We start from the raw sequence: 27,277 nt of genomic DNA, 5'->3' as shown, positions 1-27,277 counted from the left end.
AATCAGACAAAGACCCCATCAAAAAGGAGAATTACAGACCAATATCCTTGATGAACATGGATGCAAAAATTCTCACCAAAATACTAGCCAATAGAATCCAACAGTACATTAAAAGGATTATTCACCACGACCAAGTGGGATTTATCCCTGGGCTGCAAGGCTGGTTCAACATCCACAAATCAATCAGTGTGATACAATACATTAACAAAAGAAAGAACAAGAATCATATGATCCTCTCAATAGATGCAGAAAAAGCATTTGACAAAGTACAGCATCCTTTCTTGATCAAAAATCTTCAGAGTATAAGGATAGAGGGTACATACCTCAATATCATAAAAGCCATCTATGAAAAACCTGCAGCGAATATCATTCTCAATGGGGAAAAACAGAGCTTTTCCCCTAAGGTCAGGAGCACGACAGGGATGTCCACGATCACCACTGCTCTTCAACATAGTATTAGAACTCCTAGCCACAGCAATCAGACAACAAAAAGAAATAAAAGCCATCCAAATCAGCAAAGAAGAAGTCAAACTCTCACTGTTTGCAGATGATATGATACTTTATGTGGAAAACCCAAAAGACTTCACCCCAAAACTGCTAGAACTCATAGAGGAATTCAGTCAAGTGGCAGGATATAAAATCAATGCACAGAAATCAGTGGCATTCCTATACACCAACAACAAGACAGAAGAAAGAAATTAAGAAGTTGATCCCGTTTACAATTACACCCCAAACCATAAGATACCTAAGAATAAATCTAACCAAAGAGGCAAAGGATCTGTACTCAGAAAACTATAAAATACTCATGAAAGAAATTGAGGAAGACACAAAGAAATGGAAAAACGTTCCATGCTCATGGATTGGAAGAACAAATATTGTAAAGATGTCAATGCTACCTAGGGCAATCTACACATTCAATGCAATCCCCATCAAAATACCATCAACTTTTTTCAAAGAAATGGAATAAATAATCCTAAAATTTGTATGGAACCAGAAAAGACCCCAAATAGCCAGAGGAATGTTGAAAAAGAAAAGCAAAGCTGGTGGCATCACAATTCCAGACTTCCAGCTCTATTACAAAGCTGTAACCATCAAGACAGTATGGTGTTGGCACAAAAACAGACACATAGATCAATGGAACAGAATAGAGAGCCCAGAAATGGACCCTCAACTCTATGGTCAACTAATCTTTGACAAAGCAGGAAAGAATGTCCAACGGAAAAAAGACAGTCTCTTCAACAAATGGTGTTGGGAATTTGGACGGCCACATGCAGAAGAATGAAACTGGACCATTTCCTTACACCACACACAAAAATAGACTCCAAATGGTTGAAAGACCTAAATGTGAAACAGGAGTCCATCAAAATCCTAGAGGAGAACACAGGCAACAGCCTCTTCGACCTCAGCCGCAGCAACTTCTTCCTAGAAACATTGCCAAAGGCAAGGGAAGCAAGGGCAAAAATGAACTATTGGGACTTCATCAAGATAAAAAGCTTTTGCACAGCAAAAGAAACAGTCAACAAAACCAAAAGACAACTGACAGAATGGGAGAAGATATTTGCAAATGACATATCAGATAAAGGGCTAGTATCCAAAATCTATAAAGAACTTATCAAACTCAACACCCAAAGAACAAGGAATTCAACCAAGAAATGGGCAGAAGACATGAACAGACATTTTTCCAAAGAAGACATCCAAATGGCCAACAGACACATGAAAAAGTGCTCAACATCGCTTGGCATCAGGGAAATCCAAATCAAAACCTCAATGAGACACCACCTCACACCAGTCAGAATGGCTAAAATTAACAAGTCAGGAAATGACAGATGTTGGCAGGGATGCGGAGAAAGGGGAACCCTCCTACACTGTTGGTGGGAATGCAAGGTGCTACAACCACTCTGGAAAATAGTATGGAGGTTCCTCAAAAAGTTGAAAATAGAGCTACCATACGATCCAGCAATTGCAGTACTAGGTATTTACCCCAAAGATACAAATGCAGGGATCCAAAGGGGTATGTGCACCCCGATGTTTATAGCAGCAATGTCCACAATAGCCAAACTGTGGAAAGAGCCAAGATGTCCCTCGACAGATGAATGGATAAAGAAGATGTGGTATATATATACAATGGAATATTATGCAGCCATCAAAAGGAATGAGACCTTGCCATTTGCAACGACATCGGTGGAACTGGAGGGTGTTATGCTGAGTGAAATAAGTCAATCAGAGAAAGACATGTATCATATGACCTCACTGATTTGAGGAATTCTTAATCTCAGGAAACAAACTGAGGGTTGCTGGAGTGGTGGGGGGTGGGAGGGATGGGGTGGCTGGGTGATAGACATTGGGAAGGGTAGGTGCTATGGTGAGCACTGTGAATTGTGCAAGATTGTTGAATCACAGATCTGTACCTCTGTAATAAATAATGCAATATATGTTAAGAAAAAAAAGAAGAAGATAGCAGGAGGGGAACAATGAAGGGGGGAAATCATAGGGGAGATGAACCATGAGAGACTATGGACTCTGAGAAACAAACTGAGGGTTCTAGAGGGGAGGGGGTTCGGAGGATGGGTTATCCTGGTGATGGGTATTGGGGAGGGCATGTTCTGCATGGAGCACTGGGTGTTATGCACAAACAATGAATCATGGAACACTACATCAAAAACTAATGATGTAATGTATGGTGATTAATATAACAATAAATAATTTTAAAAAAAGGGAAATAGAAACCCTATAGACAGATACTGCTAAATAACAGGAATCAACTATATTTCATATCTGCCATTGGGTTTGATTTAGAATTTTTGGTTTCTAACCACAAGTCTGTAAGATGTCATTGTAAGAGAGATGCTAAGGTCAAGAGTCCTCCTCCCACTTCCTCCTTCCTCCACTCTGACCTGGTCAGTTGCCCAAGTACCATTTGTGTCTCCTAACAGAGATTTGCAGGAATCATATGGTTGTCAGACAGCTGTCTCTACAGGCAGAAAATATTTCTGTTTTATTCGTCACTACAGGGCAGGAAGAGTGAGAAAAAATGAGTCTTATTATTGAACTCCTTTATGCTGTCTTGTTCTCCTCTCTCCCCATGACACGTACTTGCTCAGGAACAGCATAAGCAACTAAGATTTAAAAAAAAAAAAAAAAGGAAAATCACAGTCAAACCATAAATGCTGCTATTCGTAATCAGTGTATAACCTCTGTGATGAAATTTGTGAGTAATTCACTTTCCACTTAAGCCTACCAATATGAGATCTAATGTTGCCGCCCTGAACACTAATGAAGGAAGTCAGACGGCAGAACAGCTAGACCTCAGGGACTCATTTCTCACACCACCAAAAAGTAATTTCCTTCATTTTCAGCCATCTGGTAGCCTGGATTGTGAAGATGAAGCTTCATTTAAGTATTGCTTAAGAGTGTGGGCCCTGGAGTCTTCTTGGATTCGAATCTGTTTTCTGCTTCTCACTTTGCTCCATCTATACCTCAGTTTCCCACCTATAAATAAAATCCTCATAGGATATCATTTCTTTATTATAAGGAGTTACTGATATAATACTTATAAAGTACTCTACATAGGATCTTACATATAGTAAGTGCCTAAAGTTAGCCATTATTAAATTGTTAATAATAGTGGCAGTGAGGGGCACCTGGGTGGCTCCAGTAGGTTAAGCGACCAACTCTTGGTTTCGTCTCAAGTCACGATCTCAGGGTCATGAGATTGAGCCCCACAGGGGGGTTCCTCCTCAACAGAAAGTCTGCTTGAGATTCTCTCTCCTTCTCCCTCTTTCCCCCCACCCCTCCCCCTGCTCGCACACTCACTCCCTCTCTCTCAAATAAATATAAAATCTTTAAAAAAATAATAGTGGTGGTTAAAGTATTGGGAGTAATAGTATTATTTTTGTGATGTCTGTGACATAGGTCTTGTTAATTCAGTTTTTAAGCTCTAAAGTGTATCATCTAGTCTGTCACATAGCAAGGTGATATTTAGAGCCTTTCTATTAGGATTTACAGATCGTAGCCTTATGTGGCTAGATTATAAGTAAACAGGTATTACCACATCTTAAGAACACAACTATTCAACTCATACTAAATAATAGTGTTTTTCTTTTCCTGGTATTTGGAGGACAGATTGGACTATATTCCTTTTATATACATAAGAAAATAAATATAGATACCATGTAGTGATAAGAAAAATTTATTAATATATATAACTCTGAATGCTCTCTAATATCCAGATAAGATCTATCCTAATGAGAAAAGAGCTAAGACATTTTCATTATACTCCTCCGTGAACTTCCTACACTGCTTGGTCATAGAGGAGAGATTCTCTTTATAGTAAGACCATGCTTTTTATCTGCCAAGTCTGTAAGGAGGTCCTAAAGCAGTCTGGCTTCTTAATACAAAACTTCAAATGGTTTAAGTCACAAAAGAATTTAACTAAGATTTGCTATTTCCAGTGACATGGACCAATGCTGCAAAGCTGGTTTTATGGGCATGGTTACATATTCCATTTGCTTTTGTCTTTACAGTTCCACCAAAGATCTCCAACATCTCTTCGGATGTCACTGTGAATGAGGGCAGCAATGTAACCCTGGTCTGCATGGCCAATGGCCGTCCTGAACCTGTGATCACCTGGAGACACCTTACGCCAACTGGTAAGCAACCATCTAGTCTTCAAAATACCACACATCATTTAAGATATCTTCATGCTTTTGGATCAGAAAGGCAAACCTGTATCTGGTTATTAAAACACTAATACAATTGCAACTTAGGACTTACCTTGGTTCTCCCTGGTCTTTGCTAATATGTTCATCTCTATAAAGTCTACAACCAGTTCTTATTTCATTTTCAAAAAGAACATCACCTCAAGGCAACAAATACAGAAGAATTAAATGCATTAAATGACCTAGTATTATGTCTAAAATGTATGCCAGTTTTGTGCTTGAGTGTCCTGGAGCAGTGTTTTGTATGAATTAAATTTACCTAGTTCTTTGTATTTTTTTTTTTTTTTGGTTTGTTTTGCTTTGCTTTTTAACTATAGTTTCCTAATATGTAGCACCTTGTGAAGAAACCTTTCAGGAATAATACAAAATTATTAGTGACTTCTGATGGCCTTGGTATCTGGCTCTGTGGAGGGTCATCAGGCATGGACTAAGCTGCATGAGCTCATGATGGGTCCCTAGCTATTGATACAAATTCATTAAAAGTCAGAAAATCCTTTACCAGGAATGTCTTCTGCATCCTCCCTTCCCCCTTCTCAGCACCACCACCATAACTGAATTCTCAGGCCCTGCTGCTTTTTGAACTTCACTTAAATATTGTTATCAAATTACTTGGGTTGACTGCCTACATGCTCTCCTGCTCTACAGATTACATTTTCTTATAAGCAACACCATGCTTTTACAAATGGCATAGTCTTTGTAAAATAGGGCCCGCTGTTTGATTTCTCAGAAAGAAAGGTTGTGGATCAATTACTCTTATAAAATGTAATTTATTTTGGTAGATAGCCCTCAATTTTTAATTGATTTATATATGATATTATCTTAAAATTGCCTTATAGAAGGATTTAGAGATTTGATTAACAATATAGTCATTTTGGAATGAACACCATACAAAATTGTTATGCAAAGTGAGACATATATGGAAGTTATCCTGGAGTATTTCTAAAAAGCCAAGGTAGCATTTGCTTAAAAATCTTTAAAATCTGTATTTTATGGTTGAGAATAGGGGCCTTCATGTCATGTTAGCTCTCAAATTAATTTTTCAGGTGAATTTGGACCAGCCTATAGAATGGTCTCTTATTTTGGCAGCTACTCTTATTAAAGGCTTCTATTTTCTTAAGAGAGTGTCTCTCAGAACCCATCCTAATTTTTAATGCATGCAACTTGTCATTTATTGACAATATATAAGAGCAATAAATGAGGCATTTATTTGGAAGATCAATCTCAAACTCATTTCCTCTCAGAGCCTTTTTATACTTCACATGGAAAAAAATTGCATATGGAAAATTGTCTGAAGTGTGAACCTCTGGATATCACACACCTTTCCCATGGGTTAAATTAAACATCCAGAGCACATTCTGCCTGGATGGAATTATATTATCCCCCAATCCCACACCTACTCCTTTCCAATGCAGAATTGTTTTTACTGAATGACTATTTGGTATAAAAGCTATTGGCCCATATTTAAAGATGTTATAAAAATATCCTTTAAAATCATTGCATTTACTATAATGTTTTGAGAGATTGTTAATTTTATTACAGTTTCCTTTTGAAAATACCTTTTGAGAAAATTCCTCTTTGTTTTCAGTATTTCTACTGCCCTTTTTCTAAGCAATGGTTTGGTTTTTTATGAATGAACTCAGTGAATTTTTATAAATGATTATGAGTCCATGGAATTGACTATTACCTTAGAGGCAAATTTATTGCCCATTTGTAAAAGAATGTAGGAAATCATATATAAAATACATGTTAATAAAATGGATTTTAAACATTTAAATTCTGTGTCATTCTATGGCATCAAATTCATATAGAGACCGTGATCTTGCTTTCCTCTTGTTTTCTTGCTATTATTTTTTATGTTGTCTCACCTTTTCTAATTAATTTAAGCATCTATATAAATATATTATTTATAATCTCATTTCTTTTTGTGGAACAAGTGGTAGAGAGAAGAAGGGAAGAAGGAAGGAAGATAGATTATAGTCAACTTATAAACAAGGAATGAATTAAATTAATAAAAAGACTGTTCCTTTTGGTATACTACTAACTATTAAGTAGTTGGGTTTTTTAATTTTTTTATTATTATTATTTTTTTATTATTTTTTTTTTTTTATTTTCAGGGAGAAATGCTATTCATGACCTGAACCCAAAGATATATTCTTTATTATCCTTTGGGTTCAGAAAAATAATAAGATAGAATCACAGTTTCAAGATTTTTCCAGGCTGGACCTAGGAGTTTAGATCTCCATAGCTAACTTTTTAATGATAATGAATATCTGATTTGAATCCTGAATAACCTGGTATCCATGGTGTTTTAAAGTCAACAAGAGACCATATCTTCCAGAGTAAAGGTAGCATTTACATACTCAGAGAACGCTGGACACTTCAAAATCAACTTGAAAAATCAGTATACTCATAGGGATTTCTAATAGGAAGCCCAGGGGGTCAGCAAGCTAGTCTGTGGGCCAAATCCAGCCTGTCCCACTTTTGTACTGCCCACAAGCTAAAAGTGGTTCTTAAATGATTAAGTGGTTGGAAAAATCAAAAGAAGAATTTTATTTTTTGACATGCAAAAAATTTGACGTTCATATTTGAGTGTCCATAAATAAAGTTTTATTAAAACACACCCATACTTATTCATTTTTGTGTTGTCTATGGCTGCTTTTGTTCTAAAACAGGAGAGTTTAGTAGTTGCAACAAAGATGGCTTGGCTCACCAGACCTAAAATATTTTCTATCTGGCCCTTTAGAAAAGTTTACAGACCATTGCTCAAGACTATGGCTTGGGGCACAGATAAAGATTTTCTGCACTCATCTATGACCCCACGAGGCTCTGGGGATATCTTCCATTAAGTTCCTAAATACATCTCAAGGGAAAGAACTTTATTCTTCTATAATCCTCTAGCTAGGCCCTCTCTGTGGGTCAAATTCTATTCTGTCACATGCAAAACTAGCTCCATGCTGCATTCACAAACTCAAGGGCAAACTCCAATTTCCCTTCCAAAAGGTATTAATTCCTAGGCCCATTCTTTCTTCTCTTTCACATCTGACCTAAATAACCACCTGATCATAATCACATTCCTGGTAACAGGAGAGAAAATTTGCCTTTACTGTTCTATAAGGGAAACTAGGTTTATCGTGGAGGTTTTGTGGTTTTTTTTGGTCTTACGTGGGTTTTTTCCCTTCTTTTCCAAATTTGGAAACAGGCAGTGATCCTTTTCAGTCTATAACATGAAATCTTTCTTGGAGGCACTCAAGGAGGAGACTTTGCTCCCTGTGTGACAGCAAAACTGCCTGCAACCCATGGCCATGTGAGCAAAAACACCCAGCTAGCTTTGTTCAATTATTAATTGTGCCTTCAACAGTATAGAGTGTGACTGCCTTGCAGAGGAAATGTACCTGTAATTAGCTCGACCCCACAGGGGCATGGAGCCATGAAAGGGGGAAGATTCTATGCAGGGTTCACACGTACCCGATTACCTGTCATTTGATGACACAAGGGGGGAAAAAGGAAAGAGGGTGCAAGGTGTATTTTTATAAGAAGAATATTTACTATCTCTTAATTTGGTTTTTAAAAAAAATTTGGTTGTGCCATTTTGTTTCTATTTTGACATTTGAAATTTATTTTTCAAATATACTGCAAGAGTTTTTAAAGAGGAAAGTTTTAATAATGGTAAATCTTTTCATATATACATAATCAAAACATACACCTGACTTAGGAGGAAAAGAGATTGATGAATTCCATGGTTGCTTTTCTTATATTTCTGATTTCTTAATTTTTCTCTTCTCTCCAGTTATTCTGTATAGTCAAAATGGTATGTCACATATGTGGTTGTTAAATGTGACCTATTTTCTCCCTTAATTAAGTTAGACTTTCATAATCCTGTAACTCCCAGAGGGCAATTGCACCGTAACATGTATTTTCTATGGAGTGTTTGATCTCCCTTCTGTGAGCAATGCTGCTCCCATCTTCATTTAACTTTGTTTCTCCATCTTTCTTTTCACATGCCAGAGGAAGTCCCTTTCTCAAGCGTGCCTCACATAGTATCAGGATTGCCCAGGGTTACAGAAGGAGTTTCTATGCATCTTGTTTCTACAAAGGTTTTTTGCATCCTCAGTAGCTTTCTATACCTGAAAAACTCAGGCACACTGAGGACTTAGCCCTTTAGGCTGAGAACAACTTAGCAGGTGCTGTAAAATTCTCTTGTCCAAGGAAGAAGTTAGATTTGACATCAATATGAAATATAAAAATATCACTTGAGAAATATTTTGTGTTTTGATAGGGTAGGTGGGAAAACATTGTTCTGGAAGGAGCTAAGAGGACTGCTGGGTGTCTGGAATCCCATTTCTCATTGGATGTTGGGTTTTAATCATTTGGTCAGAGATTCCCTTTCAGTTCTTTTCCAAATTTGAATCCTTGCCTGATGATACTCTTGAATTCCATTAATGCTAAGGCCTATCTGTCTTACTTCTAATATTATAAATTAACCAATTATTAATATATGTAGCCTAGACTTGGCCCTCATGGGTTTGGGAAAAATACATAATTTTAAATGTAATTTCTTTAAGTTGATTTCCAGAGGTATGTGTTGCAAGTAACTAACATCAGCTATTGTTAGTTAGCATGTTAGAATTAGTATGACTTCATATTCCACACAGAGAACATATGATCTGCAGTTCAAGTTTGAGGAAATTCTTTCTCTAGGGTTTTCTTGTATGGACCTTCCAGAAGGTTCTTTGAGTTAATCTTGGTCATATATGGATGTGGAAGAATCAAACTGGTGACTTTACAGGTAAATGCTCTTGACCATATGGTAATAATTTAAGCAAGAATAATGATTCAACCTGTTATGTTGATTGTTTTCATTTGTTTCTTGCATTTGAAAAAAATTCCATTTTCCTTTTACAAAAACCAGAAAAATAAATAAAAAATCTTGCTCTGTTTTCTTTTTAATATCTTACTTGTATATGGGTTTTAAAATATGTCATCCACCAATACAGAATAATATTCAGATTAATCTTGATCTCCATCTCCCAGTTTGTTCTTTTGGCAAAAAGATATATATATATTCATAAACGCTCACTTTGTTAAAGGACAAAATGAAAAGAAAGATAGACATGGTCCCTGCACAAATGGAGTTTATAGTCTCCAGAAAGCAGAGCATTGAACTAAAATTGCATGAATAACCACTTAATTAGATTTATACAGCATAAAGAAAAATTATAGCATTCAATAGGACCATAAAACAGGGCCATATAGCAAAATCTGCAAGGCCAGCAAAGCTCCCCTGAGGGGAGCTTATGCTGAGACCTTAAGGATGAATATGACCTGGCCAAGCAAAAAAAGAGAGTGAAAAGTATCCTAGGCAGAGAAGAGAGCATTTTTAGGAATACAGGCAAGCATCTTTATGTGAAACCATGATGTTAGTGTTTTTTTTAATACTAACCTTTTATTCTTTAAGCACATATTATTTATTTTTATTTTTTAAAATATTCCTGTTTTCCCTTTCAAAGAGTGGAAAAAATAAAAAGGTATCTTGCTATATCTTCTTTTCAGTACCTTACTTGTGCATTGGTTTTAAATATACAAAGTAATATATACTAGTGTATACACCACAATACATACTGGGATATATACATGTTCTCAATGTAGCAGGCATATAGGCAGTTATTTATGTGTGTGAATATCTTAAATTTAAGTCAGAAACATAGTCTTTGCCTATACAGGTGATTCCATAATAACCTAATCAAGTAAATACAAATTCTTTTTTCAGTAGCCTTCTTTTTAAAACAATTGGGTAATTTAGATAATGAACACAATAAAATTTAACAACATGATCACTGGCCTCCAAACCTTAAAATCCTAGAGAGACTCACCATAAATGACACTGCAACCTTCAAGCCATGGGAAGAGCTCCACAACCAGATGTGTTGGACCACATGTTCCAAATGGTTGGCCATATAAACCAAATGATAGTGTTGGACAAATGCTCTCCTGCCACCTTAGTACCCCACTCTTAACCTACCCAGATGTGTCATCAGATGCCCAGGGTACTCTTCCTGAAGAAAAATGAACCACCCAAGATATGTCCCTGGGGTACTAGTTTGGATTTGAGAGCTCCAGGACATTTTGGAAGCTTGGGTCAGGAAGGGACAATATAGCTTAATTACAAGCTTTGTCCATGACCTAGGAGAACAGAAATACAGAGTCCACATCTCTCAGAATCTCACCATTTCAAATATATGTTGCCATTATTCCAAATAGTCTATGTTTTACAATTTAACAGATATAAAGATAGAATTTGTTGAAAGTTATCATGAGAATTAAGGTAAAGTTCTTAATACAGTATTAGATAGTATTGATACTATTTTTATTTATTTTTATTATTAGTTATCCATATATCAGCTTTATATAGTGATAATTTGGGGGGAGACTGATAATTTGATTGAAAACAACCCAATGTCATCTTTATCCATCCCATACAACAACCAGGGAGATTTTTTAAATGCTCTCTCTCATCAAAACTAATCTTAGTATTTTATGTCTCAAATTATGTTACATTATATTGCATCAACGTACCCACTTGAGGTGTTCCTTTTTTCAAAAGGGCATGATGACAACATATTATTAGGGCAAGATTTTCTAGCATGCCTTATCAATGTGTTCATTCTCCTACGGGGCAGTCTCAGAGTCTGGCTGTTTAACAGCAAATACCTTATTTACTGTAGCTATATAGAACCTATAGGTTGTAAATTCCAATGCTTATTATTTTTTTTTACAAAATTGGTGTTCTAGGCGATAATTAGACTATAACACCAAAAAAAAAAAAAAAAATGATCGGCAGTGTTCAGGAGCAAGCCATTGAACATAACAGAAGGGCTGCACAATAAAAACAAAACAAAAAGAAAGCGGTAAATTATAGAGCTTTTTTGGAGAAGCATATTAAAAAGGTCAAAGTAATCATAGAATTGTTGCAATGGACAGATATTAGTACAATGAAATTCATCAAGACAAGTGCAGGTTGGTTTACCTGAGAGCCAAACGAACTGCTATAGAAGAGGAGACAATAGGACTCACATTGTATTTGATAAGGCTTACTTATACAAGAAAAAGTCAGGCTAGGTTGTATAACTCTGTGAACCACCACAAATAACTTTGGAATCTTGACTGTGGATGTCAGCTAGGGTCTATCCTAAGATCCTTCAGGAGATGCCAGAGTAGGACTGATTTAGTCCTTGCTAAGATGGGCCATCCTGGGTCCCATGAATCAAGGCATTTACCCAAGGTGGTCAGAAGCAAGGGTTAGAGGACAAGTTCCAAGAGATTGTAAAGGGAAGAGATACAAATCGTCTAAGCCAGAAACTTGATAGTGATCCTAGCCTCTTTTGCTTCCTTTTCCCCATCAATAACTCATTTGATACATTGTCTTGATTCTACATCCTTACTGGCTATCAGTCTATTCCTCTTTCCCCATCGTCATGATGTAGGTACACCAACATTTTTCTCACCTGTATTTCAGTAGTTCTCCAGTTGAACCCCTTGCTACTAGGTATTTCCCTCTCCTACAAAAACACTATTTCTTAATATAAAATTGGTCAAACCCTGACTAATTTCCCAATTTTCCAATGCCTTTGGGATAAAGTTCAAACTACTTCATATGGCCTTAAAGCCCTTCATTCAGCTTCTTCTTCTATGCATAAACCCCTAGCCACTCAGCTTTATGCACTGAGTAAATTATACTACTTATATTTCAGGAATATGCCTTGTCCCCATGCTTTTGAGCCTTCACACATCCCGTTTTTTTGTCCTAAAACATGATTTTCATCTATATCATCATTTTGCCAGCATAACTTCTTGCAAGATCTTCAAAATGACACTTCCTCCTAGAAGCCATATAATAGAACTAACAAAATTACATTTTAATTATGTGTAATCTATAGATTATAAGACCTGTAAAAATGCAGAAACTATGTCCTACTCATATGGGTATTCTTAGCACATTGTACTCAACCAGTCAATCAATTAATTGAGTTATTTAGGTAAGGGCTTTTAAAAGGGTTGCTGGAGTGGTGGGGGCTGGGAGGGATGGGGTGCCTGGGTGATAGACATTGGGGAGGCTTTGTGTTATGGTGAGCGGTGTGAATTGTGTAAGACTGTTGAATCACAGACCTGTACCTCTGAAACAAATAATACATTATATGTTGAAAAAAAAAAGATAGCAGGAAGGGAAAAATGAAGGGGGGGAAATCGGACGGGGAGATGAACCATGAGAGACTATGGACTCTGAGAAACAAACTGAGGGTTCTAGAGGGGAGGGGGGTAGGGGGATGGGTTAGCCTGGTGATGGGTATTAAAGAGGGCACATACTGAATGGAGCACTGGGTGTTATACGCAAACAATGAATCATGGAACACTACATCAAAAACTAATGATGTAATGTATGGTGATTAACGTAACATAATAAAAATAAATAAATAAAATAAAAAAATAAAAACATAGTATTATTGGGAAATAACGCACAGCATGAAGTGTAAACTAAATACATATTAATAAGTGATTAAAGCATGAATGAATGGAAAACAAACTTCAAAGAATACAATAGAATTATAGAACTAAAGCTATCTAATAGTTTTATTAATTTCTTACTGAGAAGGTTTTGGAAATTTCAAGAAAGTTCTCTGTCTAGGTCCTATTCATATCCTTTTTTTCCCTGTGTTGTCTTGATGTTCTGATCTGCTTCTGACTCTTGTTATTCACTAGGCTCCATAGAATGCTCTGAAATCTTCAAATTTTTGTATCAGATCCTTGAATAGTTTCTATATCACCCAATTATTTTCAGCAATTGTTCATTTCCTTCTGAGCAGTTATCACACAGAGTAATTGTCTTAAACATTTGTTTACTTTTTTACTGCCTATTTTCCTCATGAAATCAGACCCCTACATATCCTTAGTTCTCATTATAGTGGCTGGCACAATAAGCATTAACTAAATACTTATTGAATGAATTAATGAATTACTTTTTCCAGATAAAAGTCAGACTCTGTATTAGAAACTACTTACAGTTTAGATTTTAAGAACAGAATGTTCATAAACTATAGTTTTGCTTTACTATATCATATGCATCTCAAATATATGGGACAGTTTTCTTTCCGTAGGATACTGTGAAATGTCTACTGCAGATTTCTGTATCTGGGAAAGAATTATATAGAGTGAACTAGTGCTATATATAGTGAACTAGTGTGTGTGTGTGTGTGTGTGTGTGTGTGTAGTAAACTATATATGTAGTGAACTATATATATGTATACATATATATAGTGAACTAGTGCTATAGTGGGGGTTGGGAGTTTGATGACAGGAGTTCAGGCCTACCCTAGTTTTGATAGTAGAGAATAGTAGAGAACAGGTTGAGTCAACCTGAAAAAGGATCCTCCACTGCAGAGCTGTGAGTTTTAAAATACCTCCTATGATTCATTGTTATAAACTATCCCTTACAGGAGTAGCCACCTATGACATAATTTTCATCTCCACTATTAGAAATCAACTGGATTTCCAAACCTGGTTGATCATCAGAATTACCTGGAGACAAAAGTTTTTAAAATTACAGATTCCCTGGTTCAGCCCACACATAAAGCATCTCTTTTGGTGAAATTCTGGGATTCTGTGGGAATAAAGCCTTCCGGTGAGTCCAGTGAGCAGAATGATGACTGTGTAAGCCCAGGAGGGCAAGATCTAAAGGAGTGTTTCTCCAACTTTATTGTGCTGGAAAGTCATCTGGAGGATCAAATTCTGATTCACTGGGCCTGGGAAGGGGCCTGAAATTCTGCCTTTCTAATAAACACCCAGGTGTAATATGGGTGCTGCAAGTACATGGACCACATTTTAAGCATCATCTTGGATCTCTCAAGAGATCAGAATAGGTTGGAAGATAGCGGGATATATAAATAGCTTAGCACAGAGAAACCTAAGTAAGTCCCACAATGTACACAAATATTGTTACAGTGTTTTATATTTTAATTTCTCTGTTCCACCCCCAGAAACCCAGAAATGATTCAGAGAATAATAAAAATCATTGTAGTTTTGAGAAATAAGATTGATCCTTGCCTATCAAGTTTGGACCATAAGCAACAGAATTGGCATCACCTTGGAGCTTTATAGAAATGCAGAATATTGGAACCCATTCCAGACCCACTGAATCAGAGTCTACATTTTACCAAGATCCCCTGGTGGTTTGTATGCACATTCAACTTTGAGAAACCCTGGACTAGGTAGGGGTGAAGAGTCTTTCTTTGTATGCAGAGAAAGCTACTTTCCTAGGAACTTAAAGTGTAGAAATGAAAGAACTTTGCCCACTTTCCTGCTAACTAGTAACCCTAAACTTCACTCCTTTCTCCCTTCCCTCCAAATGTATTTCTACCAAGAAACCAGAAAAAAAAATGGTGTAGGGGCGAGGGTAGGGTTACATATTGAACCATTGAATATTTATCACTTGGAAAGGAGAGCATCTAATGCTTTACCTATTCTATCAGATGCTGCTAAATATTGCAGGAAAATTTAGCCTAGCATATGAAGAAATACTGCCTGAATGACAGGAACCACTTTTCTCATCATCTTTTATAATGGCTTTATCTACAAAATGTAGACAATATTATGTGCCCTACCTGCCTCACGCTCTTGCTCTGAGGGATCAAATGAGATAATGAATATGTAAATAGTTTGAAAAGTGTAAGGCTCTCCACAAATGTAAGCAATTAAGAGAAAGAGTAAGGTGGTAGAAAGAATACAGAGTTTAGAGCGAGAAAACCCAGGTTCAATTCTCTGTTCTCTACCATTTACCTTTTTGGGGGGTTTTGGGGTAAGTCCTTTAAGCTCTCTGCTTTTCATCCATAAAATATGAGTATGATGCCTGCTCACTGCCAGGATTCCTGTGTTGTCTCCAGTGATATAATGTATATGAAAATGATTTATTAATGATAAAGCATTATTCAGGTGCTGTTATTACTATTATCTTAGATTCTGCAAGGCAAAAGATGGACTTTAATTACAGTAGTCATTTTTGTTACTATTTGGGTAGTAGAAAGGACTAACTGCAAGACTATAAAGCTCTCCATTTGACCAAAATAAGTAATAAAACCAGAGTCTTTAGATAGTGTAAAGTAGTGGTTCTTGGAGTGTGTTCCCTAAACCAGCAGCGTCAGCATCACCTAGGAACTTGTTAGAACTGCAAATTATCAGACCCCAACACCAGATCTACATGAATCAGAAACTCTAAGCCCCGTGATTTGTAGTGTAACAAGCCGTCCAGGTGATTCTGATGCACAATAAATTTAGAGAACCCCTACGCTAAAAAAAACTTCTTTTGAGATAGTCAGGATTGTGTGCTACTTTTACCAAGCATGAGTATAGGAACACTTGAGATTCTTTCTGTATAATAATAAATCAATAGAAAATGTTTTGATGACCTGGGGTGTGTGGGTGTGGCATGTGTGGTGTGTATGTTTAAAACTATTTGATATATAAAAGCACTATCACATCTCTGTGGCTAGAATTTTTATCACTTTAGATGAAGAGGTTTAGAAGCAACAACTGCACAGAAATCCCTACTTTGTCTTTTTCCATCTACAGTCTAATGATGTTTGAGGCTAACATATCACTTAAAATGTGCACAGAGTTCTGAAGTCCTCATCCTTCTCTAATATTCATTTTCAAGTCTCCCAGTACACTGAGACTGCAGTTAATTCTAAGAAAACAAAGAAACCTCAATAGGTAACTCAAATGCGGTGGCTCTGCCTACAGAAGACATGCCAGTAAAATGACCCCATGTCATTTAAGAAACATTAGAGAGAAGCAGACTCCTTTACAAAAACCACCTGGCCATTTCCTTCCTATGTCTTCATCCTCCTACCTTCATTTTATGGATCAAATCAGGTATTTTTCTCAACTAATCCCAGAACACTCTGTGAAATCATATGAGTATTAAATTGTGACTTAGACTGCAGTTGACTAAAGTGTTAAAATCTGATGAAGAGACGAGAAAAAGGGAAAAAAAACAACTTTAATAATTCAGTTGGCAAATATCAATGCAAATCAGATCTAATTCTTCAAGGTATTCTAGTAATAAAAACGGAAATGTCAGTCTTTGAATGACATCAGTCCTTTTTTTTTTTTTTTTAATATTTTTGGGGCCTGGTCACTGAGGCTTTATGCTATTTTGACTGTGGAAAGACAGGTCCAGATCAGGGAATGAGAGATTTGAAAGGCAGACAGGAAAATAGTTACTGAAAGTTAGTCTTCATAAAGCAATCCAGGAGATACTTTGCATTTTTAAAAATTCCTTCCCACCTGATAGATGATGATAGATAGATAGATAGATGATAGATAGATGATTGATAGATAGATAGATAGCTAGATAGACAGATAGATGATAGATAGATAGATGATAGATAGATAAATAGATGATAGATAGATAGATAGAGTGAGTGAACTAGCCATGGGAAAATTGCTTCAAATTGCAACAAATTATAAATTCCAGAATTTCACCTTAGAACAAAAGTATTCCAAATATAACATATGGTACTGAGGACCTGGCTGCCCATAGCTTAGAGTCACTTGGTATGGATACAGAGATGGGCAATTTTTGGGGTAACTCTGGAATTTAGACAGCATACTTTAGTAGCCATCTGGGAGAAGATAGATGAATTCACCTGGTTCCTTGAAGAGAGAAGAGGTGGACATCGTTTATTTTCTAGCAAAGTAATTAATTTGATGACTAACTATGCTCATCGTACCTGTAATGACTCTTATAAGCTCGCTTACTTAAAATAGTTAAATAAGCCCACTTATTTTTTTTTTTTTTTAACTGTCACTATAGAGTATTAGTCAGCTTAGGCTGCCATAACAAAAGTGCTTAAACAACAGAGATTTAGTTTCTCACAATTCTGGATGTTAGAAGTCCATGATTCAGGGACAACATGGTCAGGTTCTGGTGGGAGCTCTCTTCCTAGATAGTTGATGGCCAGCATTTCCCTGTGTTCTCACCAGATCTCTTCCCACAGAGAGGGAGAGCAAGCAGGCTCTTTGGTGTCTCTTATTATAAGGGCCCTAGTCCCACCAAGAGGGCCCCACCGTCATGACCTCAGCGAAACCTAATTACTTCCCAAAGGCCCCATTTCCAAATATCATTACATTGGGGGTTAGGGCTTCAAATAAGAATTTGGGGGAAACACTAGTCAGTCCATAGCATGTAGTATCTGTTCTCACAATGCTGACCACCTGGACTCCTGGCTTACCTGTCTTTCTCTGAGCTCCTGAGCGCCTGAGACTTGCCATGGCTCTGTTGTCACATTTCTTTAAGACTGGATAGATCCCAGCATTAAATCCTCTCTTAAACTTAGGATATGCAGCCCTCATCCAGAGACCAAATGGGAATGACATTACTACTCTATTGCTTGCTCCCCTCCCTGAATCCAAATGTCCTGTCAAGGTGTCTTCTCCATAATGCCAGAGAACCAGTAGGAGACGCAAAGCATGCCCCATTCAGTTATCCCTATAACACCCCCAGGCCAGGCTGACAGGAAAATTTGTTTTAATAGTGTGAGCAGCTGTAACTCTCTACCAATGGCAGTTCTGTTGCTGGAAGAGGTGATTCCCCCAGAACATTTAAGCACTCTAAGGTCCCCACAGGAGGCTGACTCAGCTGCTGGGTGTCAGAGTGGATCAGGGGCTGTGCTGAGGCTAATGTGCTAAGCCTTTAAGAATGTATGGGGATTCCTCACTCGGGTCTGTTTCTTGTCCATGATGTGGTTCTGCCAAGCAAATGTCTGGCAGCAGCAGTAACCCATAATCTTATTTTACCAGGCTGTCTAAGGGTGGGTGATTGGGTGACTACAGGAGGTATGAAGGGCTGCTTTACCATGGCCAGCCTGTAACCACCACACCTCGCTTCTGACCTGATCCTAATAGAATCCTCTTATAGAGATAGGCTAAGAGTTGTTTTAGCAGATCCAGAAATCCATTTGGGATCTCAGCTGCTTAAGGTGGTACCTTTCTGAGTTCGAACAGATTCTCAATATCTACCAAAACACCAAGATAAGGAGCTCATTCCTTATCTTTCTTTGGAGTTTCTATGAGTGAGTTCCAGGAGATTTGTATAAACAAAAATGATTATTCAGGTCTTTTCTCACCACATGTACCTTTATTGTTACTATTATTACTGCTACTTCTGCCACCGCTAGTAATAACCTTACAAATTTGAACTACCGTTGTCAGTGATGGAATGCCTACCTGCCAGTCATGTTAACATTCTGCATTTGTAATTGCCAATTTTTATTGCATCTACTGGCCAATCATTCATGAATAATTCCATGAATCTTCAGAACCCATTCCCAACCCAAGCCCAGAGGCAATCATTTACAAATTAAGAACTGGGCCTGAGACCATTGCCAGACCATTTGTAAGAATTTGTCCCCCTGTTGGCCTTTCATAGGAAACCAATCAAACATGTAACAGGTGATATAAAGATTACTTATACATTTATTCTTACATTTATACATGTATGTATACACATTTGCTTATATTATTTGTGTGAATTTGATATCATTGTACCTTTTAGGTTTTTAAAAATAAATATTCCAATACTTTGGGGTTTCTCAGTTTATATCAGTAAGAAACTAAGGTACAAACCTGCATTCATATGACCCAGTTGTAGTCACAAATCATGCAGTTTTCCCTAGTAATGTTCATCAAACTATTCTCAAATCTGCACCATTAAAATACATCTATGTATTAGTTTTCTAGGGCTGCCACAGCAAATTATCACCAGCATAGTGGCTTAAAAGAACAGAAGAGTATTTCTATCATTGTTCTGGAGGCCAGAAGTGTAATCAGGATGCCAACAGGGCAACAATCTCTCTGAAGGCTCTAGGGAAGGATCCTTCTTTGCCTCTTCCAGCTTCTCATGGCTCCTGACATTCCTTGGCTTGTGGCAGCATAGCTTCAGTCTCTGTCTGTGTCCTCACATGGTCTTTCCCTGCATGTCTTTGTGTCCAGGTGTCTCAGCTCTCCCTTTCCATTCTCTTATAAGGTCACCAGTCACTGGATTTAAGTTTCACCCTAAATCCAGGATGATCTCATTTCAAGATCCTTAAATTAAATACCTCTGCAAAGATTCTTTTTCTGGATAAGTTCACACTCATTGGTTCTGGGGGTAGGGTTTGGACAAATTTTCTTGGGGGCCACCATTCAACTTACTACAATCTGCTCTGAAAAGAAAAAAATAACGTAGAGAATAATGAGATTCGAGTGGAACAAACCCAAATGACTTTTGAAAGGCAAAGTGTGGGAAGCTCCAGGTATTGCCATATTCAAATCAAATGTAATTAGATCTTGCCTTTATTATCAAGTGAGCTGAAGAGATTTTATATACTTCACAGTTCTCTGAGTTTGCCTATAAAGACCAAGATCTTTATAGAAAAACATAAAAGAAGTACACATTGCTAAGAGGATAAAATTAGGAAGTAGGCCAACCTGGTTTGGAGTTTTAGATATGATTTGCTAACTGTGTGACCATGGCAAAACGTCTTCCTTCAGCCACATAATGATCTACAAAGTGGGGGTGGGGAATAAAACTTTCCCATTATTGTTGTGGGAATTAAAGAGACAGTGTTCATGAAGCACTTCCCACAGTACCTGACCTATTAAGCTCTTAATAAAAATAGCTACTGTTATTGTTGTTCCACTGAAAAATGGGGAAAAGTGTGGTCTATGTGCAAAGGCACCAATCTGTAAGTGACCCTGCTGTAAAAAGGATCACCCCCTCAACAAAATGGCCAGCTAACAATGACACATTTTCATCTTTCCTTCACCCCAGTGCTTTAGCTGTAAAGGAATTTTTGCATGCTTTAACTGGGCTTGAACACAGTGAAATGATGGATCTTGTTCCTTCAAACATCGCTTATAATAGATCTGTCAGGTGTCCTATTTAAACCCTAATGGTTTTGCAAATAGCAGGGCTTACGAAACACCCAAATTTGAGGTAAAAAAGAAATACCCAACATAATTCAGAGGCAAGCATACAGTGTGAGTTTGGGGTAAAAGGTTAGCAGAGAGAACAGTTGTCTACAGCTGAGAAATAGAAGGGCCATCTGGCTCGACCTGTGTGAACTTTCTTCCTATCTGAACATCTTGTCCACACAAGGGTAAATTCCAGTAGCCCTTGGCTAGTGTCTCTTTCCTAAGCTCAGTCATACTTTCCCTTATCCTCTGGGTGCACTGGGATGTTTTTTTCCAAGGGATGCTTTCCTGTTTCTGTAACAAAGTGCAGAGGGAAATAAGGTGCATGGTGTAGCTGGGCAGGCAGCCAAACCTACACATTCAAAAGGCCTGTCAGATGGCATCCAAAGTTTCTTTCGGCTTGGCTTTCTGCCTCCTCATTTCTCCTTCCTAATCTCCTTTTGTGTTCTCCACTGTCTGGCACCAGGAAAATATTCTCCATCATTTTCTTTCTTCCTTTTATGCTCTAACTTCAAGTTGTTCTAATACCCTAAGTCAAAGCTTTAGGAAACAGAAGTTTAAGTAACTCCCATCATTGGTGTATAAGTACACATGGTGCAGCAATTGTCAGCTTAGCCCTTCTCTTGCTGGCCTGGACCCCTTGGTTCAATATTAGTAGAGGCTCTGTATGAAGTTACTTTCTTCAATCTCATGAACTTCAGTTTTCATTTCAGGATCACCCTACTCCTCATATATGAAAAGGGGCCATTGCTTCCAGATATTGGAAGCCAACAAGAAAAGTCAGAGGAGGAGAACATTATGATGCATGAGTTTTTGTTTAGGAAGTGTGGTAGGCAGAATAATATTCCCATGAGGTGTTTACATTCTGATCTCCAGAACCTGTGAATATGCTACCCTATGTGGCAAAAGGAATTTTGCAGATGTGATTAAATTAAGATTTTGGAGATGGGGAGAGTATTCTGGATTACCTGGGTGAGCCCAGTATAATCACAAAGGTCCTTATCAGTGGAAAGCAAAGGATCAGAGTGAGGAAGGAGATATGATCACAAAAGCAGGGGTTACAATCCAAGAGAGATTTGGAGATGCCACACTGCCTACTTGAAGATAGAGGAGGGGCCACGGGCCAGAGAAGGCAGGCAGCTTCTAGAAGCTGGAAAAAGGCAAGGAAACAGATTCTCACCTAACACCTCCAGAAGGAATGCAGCTCTGCTGACAGTTCAATTTTAAGCCCCGTGAGACCCATTTTGGATTTTCCACCTTATTGTTTTAAGCCACTAAATTTGTAGCAGTTAGTTAAGCAGTAATGGAAAACTAATACAAGGAGTGACCCCTTGCCATTGTTCATAGACAGACATATATGTAAAATTAGTTTGAACTGTTTTGGGGGAAAATAAGATACTGAACATGTCTGTACAGAATTACTTGTTTTGGCATTATGGGTAATTGAAATGCTCTGATCAATGTATCATCACATACTTTATTACTGGTGGCTAATATTCAAAGAATTGTATTTTGATAAAATATAATATAAAAATATACTAAAGGAAACTTCTTTCTTTTTTCTTTTTCTTTTTTTTTTTTTTAAGTGATCCACAAAGCACTGCCTCAGGGTAATCTTTGTGATCATCAATTATCATTGTACCATTGAAGCACCTGCTAGTGGTAACATTTCCAGGTGATGAACATCAGATAAACTATCATTTATTATGATCCAGTGCCTCAACTATGTCTGTTAAACTACAGCTTTGGGAATATTGCCTGCTTCAGAATTAAAATGTACTCATTTTCAGTATTTCCCTTGAAATTTCCTAGAGATTGATAGGATGAGAGATAAAAGAAGGTCTCGTGGTTACGATTAAGTGCAACTTTTAAAATACTGAAACTAGAACTCACCATCTGCTAGAACAGGGGATAGGTAAGCAGTTGTTTTGTTTTAGTCTTCTTTGATGAGCATGTGGGATGTCCTTGATTCCTGGTGTTATGAACCTGCTATACAGACACATTATTTTTCTTCCTAACACTTGATAAAATGTGAGTTATTTGAGGGAAGAGCCAGTATCTTCTTTTTTCATTCCCCTTCTCCATATGTTATACCTAATGACACTTTATAGAATAGAACCAAGTTCTCGGCAAGTGCTCAATAATAAATAAGTTAATTCCAAATTCCTTAAGCAAGAAGAGCTGCCATTGGTGCAGCACTCAGGGTGCAACGTGCTTCCCCACCCATGCTCTAATTGACGACCCAGACACAGCACAAGGTGAGCATCCTCCTTTGAGGAGGCACAGTGCTAATGAATGAGGCCCCTGGAGTTGGACAGCCTCTGTGGTTGTAGAGGAGATTTACCTCAGCTTCCCATACCTCAGTTTCCTTGTCTCCAAAAAATAAGGTAAGACTAGTTCCTATCTTGCTGGGTTATTGTGAAGATTAAGAGAGGTAGTACCTACAACATGCTCTAACTTGGGGCCCGGCACATACTAAGGATTCTAGAAATCATAGATTGCTGCTATTCTCAGTTGGTGGAGAAGGAAAAGGAAGACCAAAGGCATAAAATGACTTCCTCAAAGTCCCTAATAACAAAATGGAAGATCTGGCTCAAATCCTACTTTCTTCCTTCTATAATGTATCAATATCTGAGTGTTCAGAATCTGTTTTTTAACCTCTCTTCTTTTTTCTTTGTTGTCTCTTCCCAGCACACACACACACACTATCTCTCTCTCTCCACAACCCCCCTCCACACACACACGTACACACACACACACACCTGCATCACTGCCCAGCTTCGATTGCTGTGGAGAAGCACTGGGGAACTCCACATGTCCCTGTCATGAACCTGCTAATGGCAGATGACAGCTGTGCAATGACAGAAGCTGTGTGCTTCAGGGGCCAGTCCCCTGCAGAGAGGAACGGTTTCACATCCAGCCCTAAAAAAGCACGCGGCTTTATCCTCTTTCCTGTGTGAGCCTATAGCCATCTCCCTGCCCACCAACCACTGTGCTCTTACAGCGGTTGGTTTACCTGCCCTTTATAAACTCCACTAACTCCAGGAAATCAGAAAACCCCCTTGGCAGAAAGTGGCTCACCAAATTACTCCCGAGCTATGAAGGAGGCAAGGTGCCCTCACACTTCAAGCCTCAGAGACAGAGATCGGTATCTTGTCAAATGAAAGGCAGCCTTGAGGATTTGAATCACTCTTCTTATCCTTCTCTCCCCTCAAGCTCATCCTCCAAAGCAGGCTCTCTAATTTATGATATGATGGGGACCACATATTGGGATAAGCACAGCATATTAGCTCTGCAGGAGCTGCCAAATAGGACAGTAGCTATTTTGCGACTTAGGTTTTGAGGAGAAGAGAATTTGACAAATGGTCCATCTCCCTGGAGGGTGAGAAAGCGGCAAGTTGGCTAGCCAGAGAAGAGGATGATAAAGACAAGGGGAGCACAGACTGATATTCGGTTTCCCAAAATCTCTCTTTATATGGAGGGAAAAGAAACATGGTTCAAGTTGCAAATCCTGCTGCCTGTGATCTGGAAGATTCCTGTCACTGAATGTGCAGCCAAACAGCTCTCTACACAGGGGCTGATCTCAAAGCCTTCTCATCATTGCCCACACCCCAATCCTGGCATCACTTTGCAAGGGATTTGTTTTGTATTTGCAATGTTAACACTCTGAGCAGGGGAAAGATGCCAGCCCTGTGAGCAACAACAACACAGCTTGGTAATTGGTTTTTAAATGCTTTTTTGCTTTAAATTGATACCATGGATCTTTCATTCTTCCTCCCTGGAGGAATTTCAATCTTTTATTTTTTGAAGGGTGACTTTTCCTTGTCTTATGAGAATTAAGGGACAAACTTGCTATTTCTGGTTGAGAAAGGACTCTAACAGGAGATACACATTATCCCACTGAGCTGGCTGCTGGGGAGGATCTGGAAGCAGGGAACGGAAAGCTGAGTTCCAATTCTGACTGCCCCTGACTCCCTGTGACCTCAAAGAGACCACTCTTCCTCTCAGAATATCTCAACTTTTACATACATAGCAATCACCTGGGGGATTTTATTAAATTGCAGATTCTGATTCAGCATGTCTGGGGCAGGGCTTGGGGTGTTGCATCTAAGCTCCCTGGTGATGATCATGCTGCTGGTCCATGGATCCCATTTTGAGTAGCAAGGGTGGAGAATGTTGTTTCAAGTGTGGTCTGATGACCACCAGAAGTCCTGCCAAAGTGCCTTCCAATATATATTCTGACTCCATCATTGTCTCACTAAATACTTTCAATCCCATTATGTTTCTACTGGACTACTGCAGTTGTCCCAACTTACATTTTCCACCCCTCTGTTCCCTACCCAGTCATCAGAGTGTTCTTTTAAAAACATGAACAGATTATATCACTCCCTCAGCCCCACTTAAAACTCTCCAATGATTTTCAGAATCTCTTGGAGTAAATCCAAGGATTATTATGGCCCTACGTGATTTAGCCACTCTCTAATATCCCCATCTCCTACCATTCTCCTTCTCCCACTAGCTCTATCCTAGTGGTTCTCAACTAGGGTCAGTTTTGCCCCCCAGCGGACATTTGGCATGGCTGGAGATATTTTTCATTGTCACAACTGGGTGGATGTAACTAGCATCTAGTGGGTAGAGACCAGGGAAGCTAGTGGAATCCTACAATGTACAGGAAAGCCCCACACAACAAAGAATTATTTAGCTAAAAGATCACTAGTTCTACTGTGGAGAAACCCTGCTCTGACCACACTGCCCTGCTTTCTATTACTCAAGATTACCAAGCTTCTTCTTATCTCAGGGCCTTTGCACTTGCTGTACATCTTATGCCTCAGACTATATGTATATATACATACACATGCACATATACATATATATATCTATACACACATATGCATACACACAGACACACAGACACACACACACAATCATTTTAAAGCCTCAGTTTGAATAAAGCATCCTAAGGAAAGCCATCCCAGATACCCTTAGCTAAAATAGCACACACTCCCTGCTACTTTTTTGCCACTGTGCTATTTTATTTCCTTGTAGCGCTGTCACTATTTGAAAATTTATTATTTACTTATTTATGAGATTTTTTGATCTGTAGCCCCATAGTAGAATATAAGTCCCATGACGATATGCACTTTGTTCATCTTATTCACTGCCATATCCTTGGTGACACTGCTGTACCCTACAAGGGTGCCCAGGATGCATTTCCTGCTCAGAAATATATGTAGAATTAATATTAACAAATAAGTAAACATACAACTAAATCTACTTGGGTGTTTATTTTTAAAGATGTAGAATTCTAAGCCCTATTGCAGACTTTACTGAAACACAATCTCTTAGGTGTGGGGTCCAGGAATCCACATTTGAACAAACTTTCCTTGTGATTTCTAAACACACTGGAGTGTGAGTTCCGCTGGGCTAGATAATAACAAATAACTAACTTTTATGACTCACAGTGAGTTGCTCACTTGCCAGCCTGCACATGAATCTTGCCAACAGACCTACTTCTCTTCTGTCCTGCTGGAAAAAGGCCAGGAATCCTGTCTTTGGTTTTATCTCTGTGGGTGGAAGATGGAAAGGAAACTCCAGAGCATGACTGACCCAGAACCCCATCCATCCTGACCTTGAGATTGACTAAACCTGGTTTATTTTTCTTGGAGATTGAAAGGACAATGAGGAAAGGGAAGGAAATAACACTTCCTGAGAAAATAGTAATAAAGTGAGAAATGAATAAAAAATAAACAAAAAAAAAAATGTGAAATTATCCTTGAGATATTCATATCATGAGGACTTCCAAAAATTGGTGGGAATGTTTTTGCCCACAGCCCTACCAGTGACTATGAGATCACAGTCAACCAAAAAGCTTGTGATCTCACACACAAGGCTAATGACCCATCTATTTCCCATCTTGAATGTACATCATCTTTTTTAATAGGAGGAAAAGACTACATTTATCCCTGTTACATGCAATCTTAGTAGGTTTGCTTTATTTTTGAAGTATCATAACAAGGCAGTGATCTTGAATTCATTACAACAGTCTAAACAAAACATCAACACCTTTTATCAAAATAAAAGGTGATGGCGGATTAGCTGCATATGTCAGTTCAGAAGTGGAGCTTACCCTTCAGATACTATTCTACCATCTAACTACTTCTAACATGTAGTAAAATTCAATGTGTGATCATTATTATTACTGTTATTCTGTAGTTTAGCTATTTTAGTCTGTTTAACTAGTTATAATCGGTAAAGTTGACTATCATGTTCTTTCCTAGATCCTTCAAAGTGACATCAGTCCTTTAATTCTTTGGGAATTTTTTTCGATCAGTTATGAATCCTCTTTACCATAATCCAGTCCACACATTCCATGTTGCTTACAAAAATAGGTTCTAACACATATTTTGCTTACATTCTAATATTTCTCACAGTATTCCTTTAACCGGGTGTTTGGTAATCATAATCTAGGTATTTATTCAATCTAGAGTCTTGATTGTTAATATATTGTGTCTCAAGCTAAGCTTTCTGTGATGACCACTTATATGTCCCCAGAGACA

At 38.1% G+C, this 27,277-nt stretch overlaps 1 protein-coding gene across 2 annotated transcripts in view; it reads left to right on the top strand.

The window, feature by feature from the left end:
* LSAMP (limbic system associated membrane protein) overlaps nucleotides 1–27,277 on the top strand; it is a 637,357-nt gene that overhangs the window by 401,502 nt on the left and 208,578 nt on the right. For both annotated transcript variants that reach the window (XM_032406601.1, XM_032406602.1), the window contains exon 3: nucleotides 4,524–4,649. In XM_032406601.1, the coding sequence (XP_032262492.1) occupies nucleotides 4,524–4,649 (126 nt within the window). The remainder of the gene's footprint in view (nucleotides 1–4,523; nucleotides 4,650–27,277) is intronic.

This window comes from Phoca vitulina, unplaced genomic scaffold (assembly GCF_004348235.1).
Source record: "Phoca vitulina isolate PV1807 unplaced genomic scaffold, GSC_HSeal_1.0 scaffold8, whole genome shotgun sequence".
Lineage (NCBI taxonomy): Eukaryota > Metazoa > Chordata > Mammalia > Carnivora > Phocidae > Phoca > Phoca vitulina.
The sequence above is the reverse complement of the archived record's forward strand: the minus strand, read 5'-3'. Positions and strand labels throughout refer to the sequence as shown.